The 21989-nt window shown below is 36.3% G+C and overlaps 1 protein-coding gene across 1 annotated transcript in view; it reads right to left on the minus strand.

Annotated features, from left to right (window-relative positions):
• The window catches only part of LOC134647794 (uncharacterized), an 87722-nt gene that overhangs the window by 33475 nt on the left and 32258 nt on the right, over positions 1 to 21989 (minus strand). The window contains exon 2 of the mRNA XM_063502117.1: positions 17005 to 17141. Coding sequence (XP_063358187.1) covers positions 17005 to 17139 — 135 coding nt within the window. The 5' untranslated portion in view covers positions 17140 to 17141. The remainder of the gene's footprint in view (positions 1 to 17004; positions 17142 to 21989) is intronic.

Genomic DNA, 21989 nt, shown 5'->3' on the forward strand with positions numbered 1-21989 from the left:
GTTCATATTGTAAGGGAAGACAGCCACATTCCTAAAGAACTGAAGTTGAATACTATGCATAGCATCCATCAACTGGAGAACAAAGACTTACCAAACCAATTGGCATCAAATTATTTACTACAAGTACTACAACAGATCCCCTTTCTCTTTTATTTTAGCGATGATCCCGGTTGGGTGCTCAGCTAGCGCTCTCAGCTGCTGCTTTGGGGCCCAGGGTCCGCTTTCCGACATTTACTCCTCCGCTTCACATTATCATCGACAACTTTCATGAGACCATTGACGTCAAATCAGCATCTCCTGCAGGACATTGTTGCTACCGAAGTGTCAAAGGCGGCATAGCCAGACATATACAACATACAATATAGTACACCCTCACGATTCCATGCTAGATCCTGGAGATTGGACAAATACTTGCGCACGCGTCACCACTGTCACCAGTGCAACGAGTGGCGCAAGCGAAACTAAACGTTTCCTAGAACGCCGAGGTCGCACTCGCGCGCCGCATACATTACCAGAGGAATTCGCACTGGCGAGTGTAAATGAGTTAAGTAAGCCTTCCTAACAATATACTTTAAAGTTTCAAAAAGGATTTACATTTATATGTATTAAATACCTACAATTTCAATTAGGTACCTATTAAACTTTAACTAAATAAGTACCAAAATAAACACAAAAAAAAACTTTATATTTAAAGTGTCATTCAATAGAACTTGCCAACTATGTAAACAAAAGTTACTAGTAAATTGACATTCAGTGTCAATTTTAGTATGGCGGTTTGTTTACATAGTTAGCAAGTTCTATTGAATGACATTTTAAGTATACTTTTAGATTGTACATACGAACGACGTAACACAATGGAGTAATAAATACGACGCAGTGGACGTTTAAGATAGGTCGAAATATTAAAGGGCCATAATACCCATTTTCATTTATTATTCCCCTTTTATGTCACAGGGATTCCCCAACACAAAGCAACCCAAACAAGCAGAACTTTTGAGAACGGAACTCTATCAATATCAGATTACCCCAACATGGCACGCCCTCGACGTCACGCGCCGCGGCAAGTGCATTTCCGGTCGGACGGGACTTCCGGACAATTGAGCCCATTGGAGCCCTTCGCCATCCGGGCTGGGGTCATGATCGAAATATCGATAGTTTTACGATAGTTCACCCATTTACACGCGTGCTATTGTAAAGGGCACAGGCGTTCTCTTAGTCACAATGATAATAAGATAAAGATTTGTTACATTTAAAGATAATTTACTTATTTGTATAGTTAAAGAGATGATTAATTTGAAACAATCTTAAGATATAAATCCTTAATAATATACAATACATAAAGAAGGCAAACATTTACCAGAAGACCGGTTACACGCTGAGGGTGTTCCCGCTTCGATCGCGCCACTACGTGCACTTCAACTCTTTTGTGGTGCGCGTGCCGCGACCGCTGCAGGGGACCATCGGGTGCGCCGACTTCTGGCCGAAGGGTGTCGTGTTTCGGAGGTTCCGGGGCAAACTGCCGAATCCGACACAGCAGCAGCCGATGCAACGGAGCCACGCCGTTTTATCGACTAAATAACTAGTGTTTAGTTTTAAGTTTATAAAATACATATGTATGTTAGTCTGTATTCTGTAAGGTATTTGTAATATGGGCCTTGTTGCCTGAATTAAATTTCTAAATAAATTAATTAATTAATTAACAATATAGGTAACAATAAAACTTGATTTTTAATATATAGAAAGAACTGCTACTGTGTAGAAATAAGAAAAAATCATATCTTTGTTTAATATCGCAATTAGAACCGGATTGGTAAAACCCCAGATTGAGTTAATATTTTAAAATATGAAACGCTACGATACGATACGATACGATAAAATAGCTACGTTACGATAAAATAACGAAAAAATCGAAAATATATAAATACTTGCCACAGTAAATTGTTTAACAAGCGCGTTTACAATATAAATTTTCATTGCATCGGTACGAAACATAAACTATGTATATGTGTAATTCAACACATGAATGGCATTGACTTTCCTACAAACAATATTTAAGTACCCTTTTGAAAATCCATTGTTCCCTTACCGTTTATTTACTAACAATCCCAATGTTTTATTCAACACCAGTTATTTGCCATTGTCACCGTGTTATCGATAATCGGTGATATCTAGACATAGCACTCACAATAGCTAAGTGTAACAAAGGTTATCGCCCTATCTGCTACTGTTACCATGCAACCCAAACATCTAAGTACGTTTCGTTTCTTTTTGTTGAAATCATTGTAGTGAGCTCTTCATATTGATTAAATATAAGTAAGCTATACTGGTCTGGGTATATGAAAAGTTCAGGCGATCAACGAGATTTCAGTTTTCCAATTCTTTATGGTCCTTTTGATCGGTCACGGCAGTACTAACTTCTAATGAAAAGGTCAAGGTGTAGGAAAAAGGACAGTTTAAACTCCTACCCGGAATATTTTAGATTTAAAATACCTATGTTATGTAGACATGGCAAACAATAAAGCAAAAATTTACAATCAGATTCACTTGGACTCTTCTTGTATTCAATCCCATATAATATTAGCACGTAACGATAAAACTATATCTTGATAACTCATGATTATCGACATCTTGTACGTACATCTCTAGCTCTAATAGACACGACATGGAACTAACGCGCCGCCGCGAGTGCAGAGGTTATCAGTCTACAAATTGGCCCTCGACATTATTTACACTTTGATTCATTCATTGTCGTAACTACGCCAATAATGACGGATTTAAGTACTTAGGTAATAGTCAACTCTGACTGAAAAAGTCCTAATATTATAAATGAGAAAGTAAATCTGTCTGTTACCACTCCACGCTTAAGCCACTGAACTGATATGGAGGTAGAGACAAACCAAAGAAAGTCTGCAGCGCTAGATTAAAAGTAGTTTTTAAAAATCAGTATGCGACAACACCACAGAAAATGGATTAAATAGTCTTGATACTTGTGAAATTTCTACCATATTTACCGTGTATGAAAAAATTAAGCTGTATGCACAGCTTAATTTTTATGGTAAAATAAATTTCATTCCAACAATAGATGTCACTATTAATATGTAGACATATACTAATATTGATAAATAATATTGGGAGAATGTGACATTTGGCTTCATCAAAATTAATAAGCTTTTGTAATATCCGCGACGGCGGTAAATAGGTACAGAGGGCCTACCGCGAACACCGAAGTTCTCAATATGCGAGCATCTTTCTCTTTTACTCCCATTAAGGCGTAATTAGATTGACAGAGAAATTTCCCGCAATTTGCGAACTAAAGTTTTCGGAAAAACGAAATAAACCATTAAAACAAAAAACATATATTAAAAATTAATTTTAGCTTTAACTAGTAGGTACCCATGCCGTGAGCATAAGCATGGAGGTTGTGGGTTCGAGCTCAAAACCCGGCTAGTACCAATGAGTTTCTCGAAATGTTAGAGGAAGTTCATAAGTATGCCTATACCTATTAGGTGTGTTCAATTTGCTGTGAAACCTTTGTCTAAACCAATATTATATTATCTAAGTAGGTACATATGGTGAAGTATTAAGATGTTTCATTCCACTTACCCGTCATCAACTCCAAATTTTGTAAACATTGTCGTTTTTCAGCTTGAATCGCCTCGTGCTGACTTTTTACAAGTGTAAAATTATTCGTCATGCGGAAAAGTAACTCCCGCACGCCGGTTTTGTAAGGTTTCACCATGTTTATTCCGTTCATCACAAAACACAATGAATATTTAAACGATTTTGACAAACACATACCATAGTGCATGACGTTTACTGACTGCTTAAAAACATTGCCATATGTAGTTTTTTAATTCAATGTCAAATTATTGCGCTGCAGACTTTCTTTGGTTTGTCTCTAAATAGTTTGAGTCCCTAGAAAAGTCATAATATAGTTTTCGTCACTTAAATCATCATTTAAGGGCATGAAAGGGGGAGGAATCTACTATGGAGGTAGACTTATTCTAGCCAGACGTAGACCCGGGGCCCGATTCGGATTTTAAAATAGACATCTATAAGATATCTTTTAGACATCACCACGATACGATAACGATATTTTTAGGATTCAAATTTGACATTTCCGCAATTCTGGAGATACTCCGAAACAATTTCCACAAGATATGACTTAGAGATCCAATTCACATCTAATAGATATCTAACTCTATCTAACGTAAAAGTGACATTGGCTGCCGAATTGCGCTGTAAAAGAGAACTAGTTGAAATCTAAACTATAACGTATCTAGAATGGATCTAGTACGTATCGTCTCTTGTGAATATCTTGAAGTTCGAATACGGCAGCCGGGCAGAAGCTAGTCTGGCTATAAAGCTGTGAAGAATTGAGCAACGCACGTACAGAGAGTAACGAAAAAAATTAAATAGAATTGACAATCATCATTCAGATATCGAATTGAAAAGCACGATTAAAGGAGGGGCGGTTACTATCGAGGTTTTTTCCTCAACCGCGGACATGACTAACCATCAATTCATTACTAGTCGAAGGGGTCAATGCACTGGAAAATTATACTTTTTTCCGTAATTGCACTAATTAGATACTAGTTCATTAGTTTCATTGTACAGGTTGTCTTTTGTAAATATTATTTAAAATAAACTTCACACAAAACAAAAATACCGATAGCGAACTTAATGTCATAAGGCATTCTATGCCAGTCACCTTAGGGCAAATTATGTTGCAATTGAAAACCTTTTTAAATGTAATAAGAAACCAACGCTACCGATCAGCAGAAAACTAACAAACATTTAATATAATATTTAATTACTTTATTTATATTAAGTATATGCTTATTGAAATAGTATTTTCTTATAACAGGTAGCTCTATTTTATAGGACATCATTTCAGCAATAAAATAGTCGAGCTAGTATCCGGCGAACTTTTCACTCCACCACGTAGAAGCAATAATATGTTGTTGATTTTCACTGAAAGAATAAACACTTTCATATATTTCAGATAACAAATTTCTTACTAATCTTACTTTATAATGTTTATGTATTTATCGATCGACCCCCATTTGTCTTCTATTGACTGCAGCACCGTGTTGTACTGAATGCAGCTATTTTTCTCGATACACTATCTGTTCTAAGAACGTGTTGCAACTGGGTTACCACTGTTACCATTGTGCGGTTTGTTTGATCAGGGGAGCCGTTAACATGTATTATGTTTATATTTAGCGATAACAGATATCTTACGCTTTGCTATTGAGCTATTGCGTATCTAATGCGTAATTTGTAGTCATTATTACCAAATTTTCTTAGAATGAGAATGTTCATCGAATGAATGAGAATCTTTTAATTAATGAGAATGTTTACTATTTTTATTATAGGTATGTTATAAATTATACCTAAACTTGCAACTACATGCCGTAAGATTTGCCTTTATGAACAGAAGCGATCATTTTTTGTCCCGAGATCTTCGCAAGAGATGGCAACATTGATGTCGTCAATTTATGAAACTTAATTTAATCGAATCGATTATACTTATTGACTCATTTACAGAAAATCTAAGAAAAGATGAATACTGTAGTGAGGTCACCTTTAGATCGGATGAACATGTAAATTTACTTCCGTCTGTTTCTACTTATACATAAACAGATTATTTTTAAACTAATTCACACAATTTTACGCAGGTATGACACATACCTACTGCCTTCGCGGAAAAAAGTCATAACGCGTCAGTCAGTTTCATATGGAAATGAGCTTATTTGTGCATAAAGCAATTTGTGCATTTAACAACTGAGCAAAGTTCTTGGCACAATCATAGAAACGTGATTGGTTAGTCACTCTAAGGCGAGTAACACGTGCATTTCTGTGTTACAATCTTGTTATTTGTAGATTTTAAGTACCTATATAATTCTTATAGCAGTCTTAGAATATCTAGTACCTACTCGTATATCTAACTTTATTTTATGATCGGCATATATTTTTAACTCCTAGTCAACCAATTCGTTGCTAACACCTGTCTTAGAAAATAAAAATTGATTAGTCTTAAGTAGTAGTAAACAATTAAAAGACACTTAGCTCTTTGTGAATATCGATTTTTTTCCAAATAATACTAATTAGCATTTTATTAGTCAACCACCATGACTAGGACACATGGCGTCAAACCAATGTGCCTCGCTAATCGATTTACTCCAGGATCCGAAGGCCCTTGTCATATTAACACATACTGATGTCTGATGCGTCATCCGCGCATCACTACGTGATGTCATGTCATGTCACGCACGCTCAGAAACAAGACGCAATAAGTGCATGGTACTACTTATAGTACAGTCGACTTCACAAAGATCTTTACAAGCGAACGTCCCAAAAATATAATAGGTACCTATTGACACGCGACGTGAAAATTAAGTCGTGTAAATAATATTTTGAACACTGGCTTGTAAATGTTTGTGAACTCGACCTTACAACGTAGGTAACTGACCATTGGTAAACCTTTAGTTAGTGCAATGACATAAGATCTACAAAAAGTCAGTTAGATAATTATGATTCCTATCGCTTAACGTATCATACAAAAGTTCGGAATTGACATCCAACTGTGTATATTTATCACGAATCTCAAGTTTATCTTTATTTACTGATCGTATGAGGCGAATGATCGGTAATCGGAATAACTTCTTGAGCTTACATTTATCTTCTAGATATAGCACGCAGATGGACCTCAATAGCACTAGCATGCATGTTGTGGCATGCGTGCATATAAATTGGATGCAGCCACTGTAATAATATCTAATTTTAGTAATTTTATTTGCAAGGATTTCGAATCATGTAACGGTTTTGAAAATAATTCAAATAATTGACCTGAAATCGAGTCACGCGCATGAAATTTGTGTTCATCTGAGTAACTGTAGGCCTGGAATTGGGTATTTGATGTATTGATGTGTTGAGGGAACGTTATTTTAGTCAAGTAGGTAGGTACCTACTTATTTGTCTGTCTGTATTGAACATACTAAATTGACATTGGTGACAAAATAATTTTACTAGACTTAATATCGACCGGGATATGAACCGTGATTAGTCTAGTGAAACTAACCGTTGAATCATTCAAAACTGTTAAAATTATTTTACTTCTACTACTATTTGATTGGATGTTATACCATCAAAAGATGAGTAACTAAGATGAGCGTAAGATGAGTATTTTTTATTATCTCGCTTATTATTTAAAAAAACAAAGCGAGAATGAATAAAAATGGCTTTGACATTTGAAACATTCAGTAGAAAGTGCTTTCCAAGTGGCGTTAATATAGTTGTATAACGGTTATGTAAAGATAAATATCGGATTGCCCAGATCATTACATTTCGTTATCTTCGGTCGGGGCTTACCACAGTTACCGAATACAAGCAGTACAGTGTCTTTGCATTTTAGAAAATACTTATTTAGAAAGCAGTGTTAAATAGTGCACCTGTTATTTCAATTATTTCATGTTCTATTTTTTTACTTAAATTAAAATATCCAATTACAAATTAAATAATGGGATCCTTATCATGTGTAAATTCTCTTTAAAATTTGATGTTTTTTTTTAAGAACAATAATTTGCATCAATAAATAGCTCTGATATTTAGACTTAAGATATAAAATATTTAAGTAGATTTAAAAGTGCTTCTTGCCAGTTCAAGAGATTAATTTACTGCTCGCGCGTTACACTGTGCACTGCGCACGAGCATCCTCTATGATGACACCGTGCGTGAGCGAGTGGCTCATTTGATACGGTAGCTTTTGTTTTGCTCGCTCGTTACACGTACATACATGTACCGCATACAGCGTGGGTGGTGCGGTGCCGTTACAATTGTTCGTTATAAAGGTAATTCGTAGGTTCCCGCTTGGTATGGAGTATAATACGAGCGCAATTTACATAGCAGAGCGATTGAAACTGGATATGACAGGAACAATGGCCTAGCTTTTTCAAAGCTTAGTACGCTTAGAGAACGACGCTTAAAGTGATATCTTCTATGATCTGAGGTGATATCCGTTAGGTTAAAGGTGTTGATAGGCTAAGATTACCGTTTGTTTATGTACTACATTCGCTACGATTATGGTCAGAAGTACCTATCTTTAACAAGATTTACCAGCAACCTGGATAGGCTGTTTGCGTTTTTGACAAATAAATCTTTAAGACACACCGTTGTAAATAATAAATATGTAATTGCTGAATCAAATGCAAACTAAAAAGTTTGCATCAAAAGAACACACACAAACGAGCACAAACGCTTAGAGTTTGTGCGGAAAGAGAAGAGTCGTGGAATGTATAGGGAGCCCATACATTCCGCGACTCTTCTCTTTCCGCACAAACTCTATAAAGTTATAAATATTAAGTCGTATTACGCTCTCAATATTTTGTCAGCTTTAGGTACCAATAATATTCTCGTTTTTAAATATAACAAATGTTAATCCAAATTCTAATTTAGAAATAAAGGGAATAATTTTATTTCCCTTCGGCAACTTATCAGGAACCATGCAAACTTCCTCCATCGTTCTGCATTATCCATTATGCAGATTAGCTCCATGTTGACAAGCCAGAGAAAGGTCACTCGACAATGGCCGCCGCTTGTTTACTAACACCGGAAGCGGTAATGGCTTCATTGCGTGATCAATGGGCACAGGAAGGACTCGTCACTTCCGGTCGGCTTTCTATGTGAGATCGGTGAAAATGTAAGTTAAGAGACCTAGGGCATATACGAATGCTGAAGTAATTTTAGCTCATCGTGCTTATGAAATGGCCTAATGTGGCTCGCAAAATCCAACTATGTCTTGAACAAAGAAACATTACGCTCGTACTTACATGGATTTACTTTAATGAAAAGTTAAGAACATCAGTGAACTAAATGTATATAAAATACGTTGCGACTTTACTGAAAAATCTGAGATAAATATAAATTACTAAAAGACATAGACAGGAATATAAAACTAAAACTAACTACAATTAAAATAACTATAACTAAAAATTAAAAATACCTATTAAAATTTGGTGCCCTCGGGAGGGTGCCCAATACGCAGGCAGCGTTCCCGCCATGGTCTAATAAAACATGGTCTTCTCTTCCCAGAGTGTCACTTGCCTACGTCACAATAACATTGCCACTTTATTTCAACATAACATGTTACATGGGTACATTATATCTATGGTTAATAAGTTAATTTATTTCTTTATAATTTAATAATTTTCATTTATATGTATTTTATCTTAAATTTTACAATAACACGTCATTTTTAATTATTCATTAGCAATATCTTCCGATTCACGAAAGAAATTTCAGACGTTCGGGTAATTCTGTTTACACTACTGGCAACACAGGATAGCGCTTTCACATTTGACAATCCGCCATTTTGTCCCTGACCGACCGTCCTTGTCGAACGCGTGTTAATTGTTATTCCCTTCTCGCTCAGTGTCAGCAGTCGCAGTGTTTTCCAAACTTTTCACGTCGTAAGCTTCGTAATTAATGTTTTGTTACGAAAATGGTTGGCTGCTCTATTCGGAACTGTAAGAGTAGGAGTGAAAAGTGCAGTATAGATTTGTTTTATTTTACTATGTTTCTACATGAATAACTTAAAATTAATGCCGTTAAAATAATTTTCACTGTTGGTTAAAATTCTCCCACATTTTAAAGTTTGAGAACCTGTAAACAGCATGATGACGTAGGCAAGTGCCAGTTAGGTCATTCGCGAATCTCGGAATAGAGTACCAGGCGGAGTATATTATTATACCATGGTTCCCGCGCTGAATTGCGATTGCAATTCTCTGCGCATTGCAAAACTACCCGCGCGGGGGTCGCCCGTTGCCTCCCTCAGCCGTTTCCCGCGTGCCTTGTGGAGCATCTGTGCGCCTCTGCCCCACGAACCAAGCGTCTCGACGCCAAATGCGACGAATTCGTATTGAGCGCCGAGACAGCTGTATTTGGCTACCTTTTGTGTAATAAATAAAAGATAAATTAAAAATATTAGCGCAGCAAATCATGATCACGCAAAAGGTATGTAGTCTTCTAGGAACTGGAATACCTAATATCTTTTAGCAATTTCAGAAAGAAACTTTTTGTTTAAAAAAAGCGCTGGCGGCCTAGCGGTAAGAGCGTGCGACTTACAAACCGGAGGTCGCGGGTTCAAAGCCCGGATCGTACCAATGACTTTTTCGGAACTTATGTATGAAATATCATTGAATATATTCCAGTTGCTTTTCGGTGAAGGAAAACATAGTAAGGAAACCGGGACTAATCCAAATAAGGCCTAGTTTCCCCTCTGGGTTGGAAGGTCAGATGGCAGTCGCTTTCGTAAAAACTAGAGCCTACGTCAATTCATGGGATTAGTTGTCAAGCGGACCCCAGGCGGCCCAGGCTCCCATGAGCCCTGGCAAAATGCCGGGATAACGCAAGGAAGAAGAAAGAAAGAAACTTTTTGTCCATAATTTTATTAAAGATTATATTAGCGTATTGCTAAAATTGACGAAGATTCAAAAACCCCAATAACTATTTGATAAAATCTTTTGCAAAAATGTCTCAGCGCGGATTATTTCCGGATTTCCGTTGGGACATCCTAAAAAAACACTATATGCACTTCGACTTACAAAAAAATGTACTTGCTCACAAAAACGCTCTAAATTTGTATATTTCTCTGGCACAGATGCATTTCGCGTCAAACAATGGGCGATGTAGAAAAATAAACCGAACAATGCCGCAGGATGCACATGTTGCCGTGTGAACCGGCGCGCGCGGCGGTCTCATCTCATCACTAGTGATGCGGTGCGGAAATATTACCGGGAATATCTGGAAACTAGGGAAAGTAATATAGATAGTAAAAAAATTAGACATATTTAACATAGCCTCATTTAAAACAATTTTAGAACGTAGAGAAGACTTGTGTTTAGCTATAAATTCAGGTAAATATTTAAGTTAAGAAAAGAGATTGAAATTGTATTTTATGCGTGACTGTCTTTTTCATAATAATAAAAAAAAAACAAAAAATCTAAAATTCTTTATTACATAAGACACACTTTGTTTATAATGTACAGTGATGGAGCCACCCGGTAAGCAAAAATGCCTGTGTTGGGTGACGCCGCTCTTCCTTTAGGTGACATAACTATTACTAAGCTAATTAACTCTAATTTACTGGCTAAAATTCTAGCTTATAGCTACTATGGATGTGTGTGGGGCGTAATAATGAATTAATTAGGAATTAAAATAATGAATATTATCTTTTATTTTTATTTTTGCAATTTTTTATACTGTCATAGTATCTTAGGTACCGAAATGCGTACTGTGCGCATATTAGATCGGGAAAACTTGGCAGTGAGAAAAACTTATATGTCCAAAATATTCCCTCGTACCAAATACGTCACATCACTAGACATTACTAACTCACTCGCGAAACTAAACTTTACTCTACCGACTTAAGTATCGTATCGGCATACGCATATCTCCAAGATTTTAATGTTACTAAGTGTTACTAAAATGGCATTTAGAGCATCGATAAAGGGACTTGGAATGGGAGATGTGGGTTTATGTGAAACAAATGAAGCGAACAGTTTAGTCATTTGGACGGACGCAAGTCTTGTGGTACTTTTAAGAAATGTCAGAATGCTATGTTCTTAAAAATGCATCTATTGAAATATGTTTAAGTAAAGGCATATGTAAGGTATGTATATAAATACCAGTTATTAATGGGTAAAATAATAGCTACCTGCGTGTACCTATAGCTTGATCTCTATATTTACAATAATGAGAAAGTCTCGACACAATTATTAAAATTATTATCTCACATTCATCTCTTTCCCGGAAAACATATCTGGAGCCCACATTAACAAGTAAAAACACAAAAATTAACCTAACACCCCATTCCAATAGCTTGACAACGCAAACCAGTTAACGACTCGATAGAACCAATGTATAAGAGCTTTAATGATAAGCCAGAGTTACAACCAATCTAAGGCTCAAGATACACTGGTTTTTAGATTCACTTGCCCATGTGAAGCTATAAGAATGAACGGCCTGATAATTCACATGATTGTCGATACCGCGATCGCGTGGTGTGCTAATCATCTAAGAAACCATGGGAAAGTCAAATCGGGGGCGTGGGTGCCATTGTCAGTTGTAAAAACCGACATCTAGCGGCGGGAAAATGAACTCGCGTGTCATGGAGCGAATGTATTTTATCTGAAGAGATGTTTATTAAAATTATATGTTTTACGCTTCATTAAGATGGGACATGAGAATATTTCATTGCTGGTTGGATGAGCCGGAAAGAAAGGGGCACTAGAGAAATGATAAGTGATTACAAGCACTTCCGAAGTTATTGATATGCAATTAAAATCCGTATTAATGGAATAACATACACGTATAGTCTAATAAACTAATATCGATGTCACAATAACCAGTATGAAAGCCGTCATTTATCCAAGAAATATATTATTTGGCTTTCCGTTTTCCATCAAGGAAACATGAGGACCCTTTTCTGATAGAAAGCTACATATGACTGTTGGATAAGGTACAAATTCGTACAGAAATCAAATCCTTGACCGTACCTACTGATTGAGTAGATACATAGTATGTCATGTTTTAAAAGCAGTCATGCAATAGTGCATGCGGCAGGATGATTCGACGAGAATATAATCATGGTCGCTATTTGCGGGCAATATGTTGTTTTCCGTGTCATTGATAATATGTACTTCTAAGGAAAATATCGATAATAAGATACAGGTGTAGTATTATTGCCTTGCGTGATTTTATTATGCTACGCGTTTTCTTTTACTTTCAAGAGAATGTAAAACATTTATTAAGTACAACAACAATGCTAGAAAATAAAAATTTTGCTAAACGAAACTACTTATATGTAACATTTTATATAAGGTACCTACATAAACCCTTGAGTTTTTCTTTAGTCCGATACCCTATTAAATTAAAGTGAAGTGGACTATTATTATAGATTACTACTACTTAAGTGTATAGATTACTTGCTTCCGAATATGGAACCCGTGCGTCACATCATGCATAAAATCACCGTGCAACTTACCATAAACCTAAACAATTGGCAGAACATTAGCTATAGTGCGTCAAGCAAATCTTGTCAGTAGCAATGTACTGCAAATTAAAGTAGGGTAACACCATGTAACACTCAAAGAGCAGAATTGCGCTAAGAAAAGCAGCAATGTACATCGAACCAAAACGTGTTTATTTTTCCGCCCTTCATACGTCAGTTCGAGTGAATTATCATAACATCAAATTTTAGTAATGTTTACCGTCAACGAGCATGATTGTATGTACATTGTAGGCACCTCAGCTTTGCTTGAGGTCATGCATAATCTTGGTATTTAATAGTGACAGCAGAAATTTCTCTTGAAATAGAAACGATTCAGAATGTAAACAATAAGATGATGGCTGTCATTCACGATCCACATTCCACAGATAACACACAGATGACACGCGATTTTGGAATTATTCGAACACAGTGTTGCTAACCCGCGATTTTTCAAATTTGCCGCCTTTTACTACTGACAAGATTTGGTTGATCCAGTATAAATCATATACTAAAAAGAATTTGTGAGTAACAAACATACTAAATTAGTAAATTAGGCAACAGTGATGACAGTGGTTAGCACAGATTGCACATGTGTTAGTTATATATTGCTGTAAGATGTCTACAAAAAGGTCAGACGCCTGAAGCGACGCCATGTGCGCTTACTACGACTGAACTTATAATATAATACAAAATACATAAGTTCAAATCATTTAAGTACAGGCAAATTTCAACCTTAAATCAATTCAATGACATCACATCATTAGTTTCATGGACTTTAGGTAAGATGAAAATGTTTGTTGTGCAATTTTAACTCAAAACAAACTTTTTTATTTAGTGATATTTTATTATAACTTTAGTTTTTACTATTTGTTTTAATCATACAGATATTTAATATATTTATGTATTTACGTTTTGGGAAAAAAAATCTTTAAAGAAACAATTTTTCAAGGGCCGTCATCCGAAGGGCCCTTGTCAGTGCCAAGATACCGTCGGTCCTCGAGCCCAACGGTCTGGCCAGGGACGATGGCAAGAGGCCTGACGGAATGACGCTGGTGCCTTGGAGTATGGGTCGGCCACTTGTCTGGGACGCTACCTGTGTAGATACCCTGGCGCCGTCCCATATTCCAAGCACCAAAGTTGGTGCTGGTGCGGCGGCATCCTCAGCCGAAAGCCTCAAACGCCGCAAATATGCGACACTAGGTAGTAGCTACATATTTGCGGCGTTTGGGGTGGAAACCCTGGGGCCGTGGGGACCTAGCGCACGTAGCCTCTATAAGGAGCTCTCAAAGCGCCTTATAGAGGCTTCTGGCGACCAGAGGGCTGGCCAATATTTTGCCCAGCGGATCAGCATTGCCATCCAGCGGGGCAATGCGGCCAGCCTTCTGGGTACCCTACCGAGCGACCACGACCTAGGCCAAATTTTTTATTTATAAGTTTTTATTTTTTAAGTGTTATTAAGTTTTTCATTAATAATTATATGTATTTTTCAATATATTTATTAAACTTTGACTATCACAATGTTAAAAGAAATCTTTAACTTCCTTGACTAAATTGTATTGGCCGATGCGCTATTTTACAAAAAAGAGGTGTTTTATTTCCAAATTTCGCTTCTATTTTATACAAAGAAAATAAATGTTTTTAATTTTATGAGATAGTCAATACCGTCATGCACATGATCTACCGACGACTTTAAACAGAATCTAACTTAAACCAACAGGGAAAGTAAACTAGCACACAGAACCCATTGTGGTTATACATATTTGAAAAACAAATGCCCTGAGTACACTTGCTCGGCCCATCTGTCCAAATCCCATCATTTTGTAATTCTCCCACGCTTACACGTGTGCTTAAAAAATGTATTTTTCCACACAACTTGGTTTGTGACAATTGTGACTTACAACCTTTTGCATGAGAGGGTTTGAGAGACTTTTCTTAAGAGAATGTTAGGAACTAACGTACGAGTAGCATAGGTAGTTAGGACGTTGTTCATCTAAAAAACAGAGTGTTCAAAACCATACCGAGCTGAACAATCGAGAAATCTTCTCTATCTCACTCGGTCATCACTCATTCGAAACAATAAAGCATCTAATGAACAAACATTTAATTATTGACTTAATACACACTGTATTTTGGTTGAAATTGCAATTTAATTATTTATGCTCTTTAAATTGAAGATAAGATAAATGCAGAATGTCAGTGTCGTTTAATAGAGAGCTTTAATTTTGTGGTGCAATGTCAAAACTTGTTGTTGTGAAAGACGAATTTCGATCAGTTTTATGAATACCTATTAGACATGATTCAATAGTCATTAGTCTGATAGTATACTAGTTTAACAAACATGTATTATTCAAAAAGGATGTCTGGAGGCCAAGCCACTATTTATCCCTTCTGCATTGTTATAGAACTCTTTAATCATTCCGAATTTTACAAACACAATCGGATATCAGTTGAAATTTGAAGATAGATTATTAAATTAGAGGGCGGGCGATGACAGACCAAGCCAACATACAATCATTTCAACACAAACCACGTCTAAACCGAGGTAAGTATTTCTCCATAACTCCCCAATTGTTCTCATTCTTTGTGAATTATTGCCCACACAATAGAATATAACTATTGTGGAGTTTCATGCAAATTCACACAATGCAGTCTTCCCAGGATTTCTTAATATGTGTTTATATTAATTTAGAAAACTAATTAGTGATTAACCGCACGCAAGGCACTAAGATAATGTTCGTGCTACATTGCCTGGATTAAAAAAAAGTAAAGAATACTGCTATAAGTAAATCGGATAATATGAAAACTAAGCAACATAGAAATTTATTTTCAGAATTGAGATTTTTTTCTTATCAATTGTCTCAAGAAGATGCCATATCAAATATCAAAAGAATCTACAGGAATAAATTCTTCGCTATTAATAATAAAGGAAACTATATGAAAATATGTGAGCTGATATATTACTAATAATCGAGTCCAAAAAGGAAGGAAACTAATATTTACTCAAAACATGTTCAAATTTAAACAAACACCGATAACGCACTATCAAAAATATTGGCCTTAAAAGTCAATAATGCTTCCTGCCTCAAGTTTACTCGTGGTCAAGGCCGTGCTGGGGACCTTGCTTCATACATGGAAAGAAAGTAGTGACGATATTTCCTCATATTTACATACGTAAACAATTATAGAATCATTTGAACAAACGTAATGCTAACTGGTACCTAAAGGAAATGAGGGATTTTCTTATACATTCATAATTTGCAGGAGTCAGAGGTCTTGCATTTAATTTCCAAGTAATGTTTAACTTTCTAATGATGCTGATGGAAGATAGGAACATATTGTCGTCGTAGTCAATTACTTGACGTTTTTCTTTAAACTTTCAGTTGCGTCATGATATAATAGGTACTGATAGAGCTGACATAGAAACTAATGAAAGTATTACGCAAAAGTACCTTTTCGAAAATTGATGCCAAAGACAGCTTAAGTACTGTATGGTCTGTTCGGATAGAGAAAGAGTCGTGGAATGACTCTACATTAGTTGCAAAGTTTTGCGCATTTCCGAGTTTCCTGTAGCGGACGTATTGGTTGTAAAAATCTAACATATTACATAAATAATTGAATTGAAATAGGTATGATTACGAAATTTTAAGAAACTCAAATTTAGCTACGAATGTCCAAATTCTTCACATTTTAAATGACTGGAAATTCTCAGCAGTCATGACTTTCTCGTTATTTGGTATCTAGATTATTATATTGGAAAATTTGATTGGTTTTTGTTTCAGTCCTCAACGAGCTTCACAAATTGAACAACCATTTGAAATTCTCTGATGATTCGGTCTACCTTGAGCCAACGTATACTTCTCACTGCTGGCTCGCTCCTCTGGCTTTCGCTCTGGCCCAAAGCAGGTTCAAGACCTCATCAATGCTGAGCACTAAAGGAAGAAATGGTAACTCACCGTCCTCTGCGAGAGGTCTCCGACGGAGTCGTGCCTGTGGTCGAGGGAGCCGAGACTGCAGCAAGAGGCCGACGAGGCCAGGCTGACGGAGTCCGCGCGTGCGCGGTGCGGAGACACCGCCACGTGCTTCAGCATGTCTGCAAAGAAAGATGCACCTTTTAGAGATGATAGAAAAACGGCATATGCTTAGCTGAACTAGGTTTGTAATTGTTAATGACGTTATTCTTAGACGACAAACGTGTGTTCAATCTAACAAACAGACCACCTATCATGGTCGCATTTTTATCACCTGTCACGCTATGCGTCACTTTCGCACTTACATATTTGTTAGAACGTGACAGCCATGGTGACAAATGATAAAGAGCCGGCCATCTTAGCCCTACAGTTGATGATAACTTGTCATATTTTGACATTTTTATTTGTTAGAAAGAGACAAAATTTAACAGAGGCTTGTGAGAGGTTGCTAAGTTTTATGAATAAAGGGGTAAGTGATCAATGTAAATGCCATTAAGTGATATTTTTCGAGGTGTAACAATTGAGTTTAATCGCGATATGTTTGATTCATAAAATCTTCTCGATGTAACCCCAGAATGAATCTACTGTTTGTAATGTGATCCACCTTGGTAGATCCCCCTAGTTTACTAGATCGAGTATACTCTACATAAGCAAGTTTGATTCGTAAGAATGCGCTTTCCCAGAAACTCTAGCAGAACATGAGGAAAGCGTGCCAGAATTAAAGCACTTAGTAACGACTTAACAGGATATAGCGACGCTGCCGAAGGCATCGATCGAACATATCGCATCAAACCTACAGCCATTTCACTTGTATACGTTGGCTGATATTTCTATTCCCAATGTATTACGTTATTACTTGTGTAATAAAATTCTTACTTATAAATAAATAATTACAATCGGTCGGTCATCTTTAATCTGTCTTTATTAAAGGTAAAAAAACCTACAAAGCATAGTTCAAACAAGAGCTCCCCATAGCTTAGAGAGCCCAAAGCTTAGGGACGCTTCAAATACTTCAATTTAGAAATCTGTTCTACAGATTTATAACTGAGATATAATACAAATGCACAGAAGATAATACTATTCGATAAGATAAAGTGAACTATCTTACAGCTACCGTGTTTGCGGTGGCGACTACCTTGAACTACTCTCACCGGTCACCCACATCATTACATTACGCGATCGAAAGCGATTGCAGTCTAGAACCAAAATGACATAAGAGCTTTTATTTATATGTACTTTCCTACTTTTTGGGTTTAAACGGGTTGTTGCGATAATCGACCCATTTTGTACTTATTTGGCAAAGATTAGCGGATTTGTGGGTTTAGGTTTATTTCAAAATTGTAGCTAATTGTAGCTAAAACCTACATATTTATTCCGGTAATGTCGATGCAGGATTCTAATCTGTGTATGATTATTTTCTCAATGCTTTCGATATTTCTTTGATTAATCCTGTTCTTTAATTGTTCTTAATTGTGTCCGCCAAACGCGTGGCCATACGTCCACCCCTATGCCTTTGATTAATAAGAAATTAAAATGTGTAGTGGTTTGAACAAGTAGGCATCTACGCAGGTGTCGCCTCGTTTTTACAATCGCGGTAAATTACTAGATCTAACGACTGTTTGTTACGGGTCGACCCAGAAATGTACAGCAAATTGGCTGTCTGTTTGTCTGTAGTGACAATTGACAAATTGGTGTAGAATGAGGCCACAAAAGTAATGTTAAGATCCAACATTCTGCCTCTATGTGATTATTAAAAAAAAAAAAGGCAAACATGATCACTTTTTAAATGAATGTCACGAATTTTCTAGACTGTCAAATTTATTTTAATTAACTCGTAATGTTACAGCTAAAACGTGGGTGTGCCGTGTTTTTCTGTAAAATTTTATAACATTTTTAAATTCTCAGAACTTCACCTTGGTTCTATTTTAATTGTCATAACAATGACGATGACTATAATAAAACATTTTACTACCCTGCTCCGGATTTTATTGAAATTATCTGTTCTGGTGTTAATTCGCACATGTTAGGGATCGTATGACCTTACATCCGGCGCCGGCGCAGGCATGGTTTAAATATGATCGACAGTATCTTAACTATACACTTAGGAATCTAGCTAAATCAAAATAACATGAATGGCCTTACGGTTAATTTAAAAAAAGGGAGCCGCTTGCGAAATATTCCGTGAAAATTTTATCGCTAGATGTAACAAAACAATCGCGGCAAAAATCATACTTTTTAGAAGAAATGCAATCACAGTAGGTACCTAATCGTGCCACTCAAGATACATTTTAGCAGCATTCATTTATAAACCTGTCAAAAAGTCAGTTTATAGTTTCTATGTATTTGAGCAGGATGCAATAACGTTTTTACGATAATAATATTCGACATTCTGTTCTGATTTGCACTGACTGATTTATAAAATGGCCGAGTCAGATTAAAGTGCAAGTAAAAAACCGGCACAGTATTTGATCGTAATTCTGACCTAAACGAAAGGAAATAGGTAGTTGCTTGTGACAATAGTAGAGTCATTACTTCTTTGTTCCATTCTTTTTGCAAGGTATTTGGAATACCTATGGATGTAGTTCAATGTATGTCTGTTTATTTTACGAGTTTATATCGGGACAATAGAAGTATGCCAGCTGTTACACTTGTTACAAGGTAGGTACATAGTAATAAACGATAATTTTATGTATAAAAACTAGCTTAGAATTGTAGAAATACATGTAATATGTGTCACGTATGTAACCTAGTGCATTTATGGATAAATGTATGAGTAGTTAATAATTTACAATAAAATACATAGGGACAGACAGCGGGAAACGACTTTGTTTTATAATATGAGTGATTATAGCTCCACTTGTAAATATTACAACGAAATTTTGATTTTTGATTTTCGCGTTAGTCCGTCAGAACTTTAATAAAAGACAAGTGTTACCATCTGACACTTGTTACAATCCACTTCGTGCGCCGCATACTCCACCGTATAGCATAAGGGATGGACATCCCTTCTTAGAACCCGGTACCTGCACCCCGCGGGGCGCTATTCATCTCATCTCTAATTAATGCTATTATACATCTTGACGCGCTTTACGGCGTTTTTGTGGCGTCACGTATTAACTGAAGCAGACTCAACAGAGCATTTATAGACCTTTTGTAGTTGCAATAAGGCTTACAAATGGTCAGCCAACTGTGTGACGATGGCATGTCACGCTTCTGTCTGTTGTGAGATTTGGTTCGCTGATAATGGTTTGGTTTAGAGCTGAATAATGGTAATATAATTATTGAGAAACTCGTCGGTAGAGGCGACAAAGTTTTGTCCTAATATATTGGCTTTTAATTGTTAGTTAGGTACTTTCTAATAAAGTACATAGTCTACATCTCATTGCCATAAGAACTACGAATGTTCAATTAACTAAAATAAATTTACACGACCTTATTGTCTGTGTCTTAGAGGATTTATTAATATATGTTTGGAACACCACCATAGGGGCGTGTCGCGACGCCCGCGCATCCACAACATCCGCGCTTGCGCCCTTTGCCATGTCATTAACTCTTGCAAAAGAGCGACGCTGATGATTCCAAAGACAATTGCAATTGTAGACTTAATTTCAAAGATATAAGGGTTATTGAATGCGGTTTACTTGTAGCAGGTTGGTACTACCTACTAAAGATGTTGACACTTACGAGGTAAATGACGGATTGTTTTTTGAACTTGAAAGAGAATTTCTTGCAGTTTGAAGTTTCTGCGATCGTTGTACGAGAATAATATATAAACTTAGTTATAAGCGGAAGGAACTGAGGAAGTAGTTAAGAAACAATAGAAAGATATGTTCTAATAAATACAATTATGTTTCACCTTAGCCAATGTGCGAGTTTATTTATCAGTTATCTATTAATGACAAAAATACAGCTATAAGCTATAATGTATGTACAGTTAGATATGTTAACAGACAGATGCAGGCAATTTTCAAAATAAAGGGATACTTCTCTTGAGTACCTAACCTATGTATACAATGAACAGAAATAGATATTGCTTTAGTTTACAGAAATAGAAAAGCAAACGATTAAATTCAAGATCATTTATTTAATCTCTCCATAACTACAAATTAGCATACCGCAGTCGACACAATTAACATGTAATCGTGGCACAAACGCCAAATTATAGGCCACAATTGAATATATTACTAATTAAATATATTGTAATCAATCAGAATACTAGCGGAACTGTTAAATGTGAAGTAGCATATTAATATGTGCAATCAGCAGCAGAAGTTACTATTAAGCGGGCGAGGTGTTCAAAATTACCTTGACACGCTCTTATTCTCTTAACAATAAATTTGCGTTAAGATTATTTTGAACACCTGACCCGCTTAGCAACTTTTGCTGCTGACTGTAGGTAGGTACTTGAGAGGTGGATTTTGGAGCAATTTTGCCCTCTAATAAATTACGCACGAGTAAATAGTACCTACGTTTAAAATTGTAAATATTTTATAAAAGAAGCATCTCTGGTAAAGAACGTACGAGTAAATAATACATGAAAGTAACTACATACTTATGTATTTACTTTTTCTACATATATAGATCGTGCGTGTAAGACGCGTGTCCTTTACCCCCTATAACTCGTCTCATTCTCGTCTAACAAAAGCATCGGAGCATTTAAGCACGGATCCGTATTTCTAGAATCTGAATTGCTTTCCGAAGTACCTTTAGAATGTTAATAATGCAGTAACATACCCCTGCAGACACAAATAAGTAGGTACCTACATATTAAACTTTGCCTTTTAAGACGACCGTGAGCGCCGATCAAGGCTTCAAAATATGGCCATACTCCTTTATTATAGATTGCGGACCTCCTCAGGCGAAAATGTTGAAATAGTGTATATTCAGCAGGAACATCTAATTGCACACAGATACCCACTTCCGTTCACAAATGGTTTTAATTGTAGACCCATGCATCACTAGTTTGGTCC

Source organism: Cydia amplana, chromosome 5 (assembly GCF_948474715.1).
Source record: "Cydia amplana chromosome 5, ilCydAmpl1.1, whole genome shotgun sequence".
NCBI classification, from domain to species: domain Eukaryota; kingdom Metazoa; phylum Arthropoda; class Insecta; order Lepidoptera; family Tortricidae; genus Cydia; species Cydia amplana.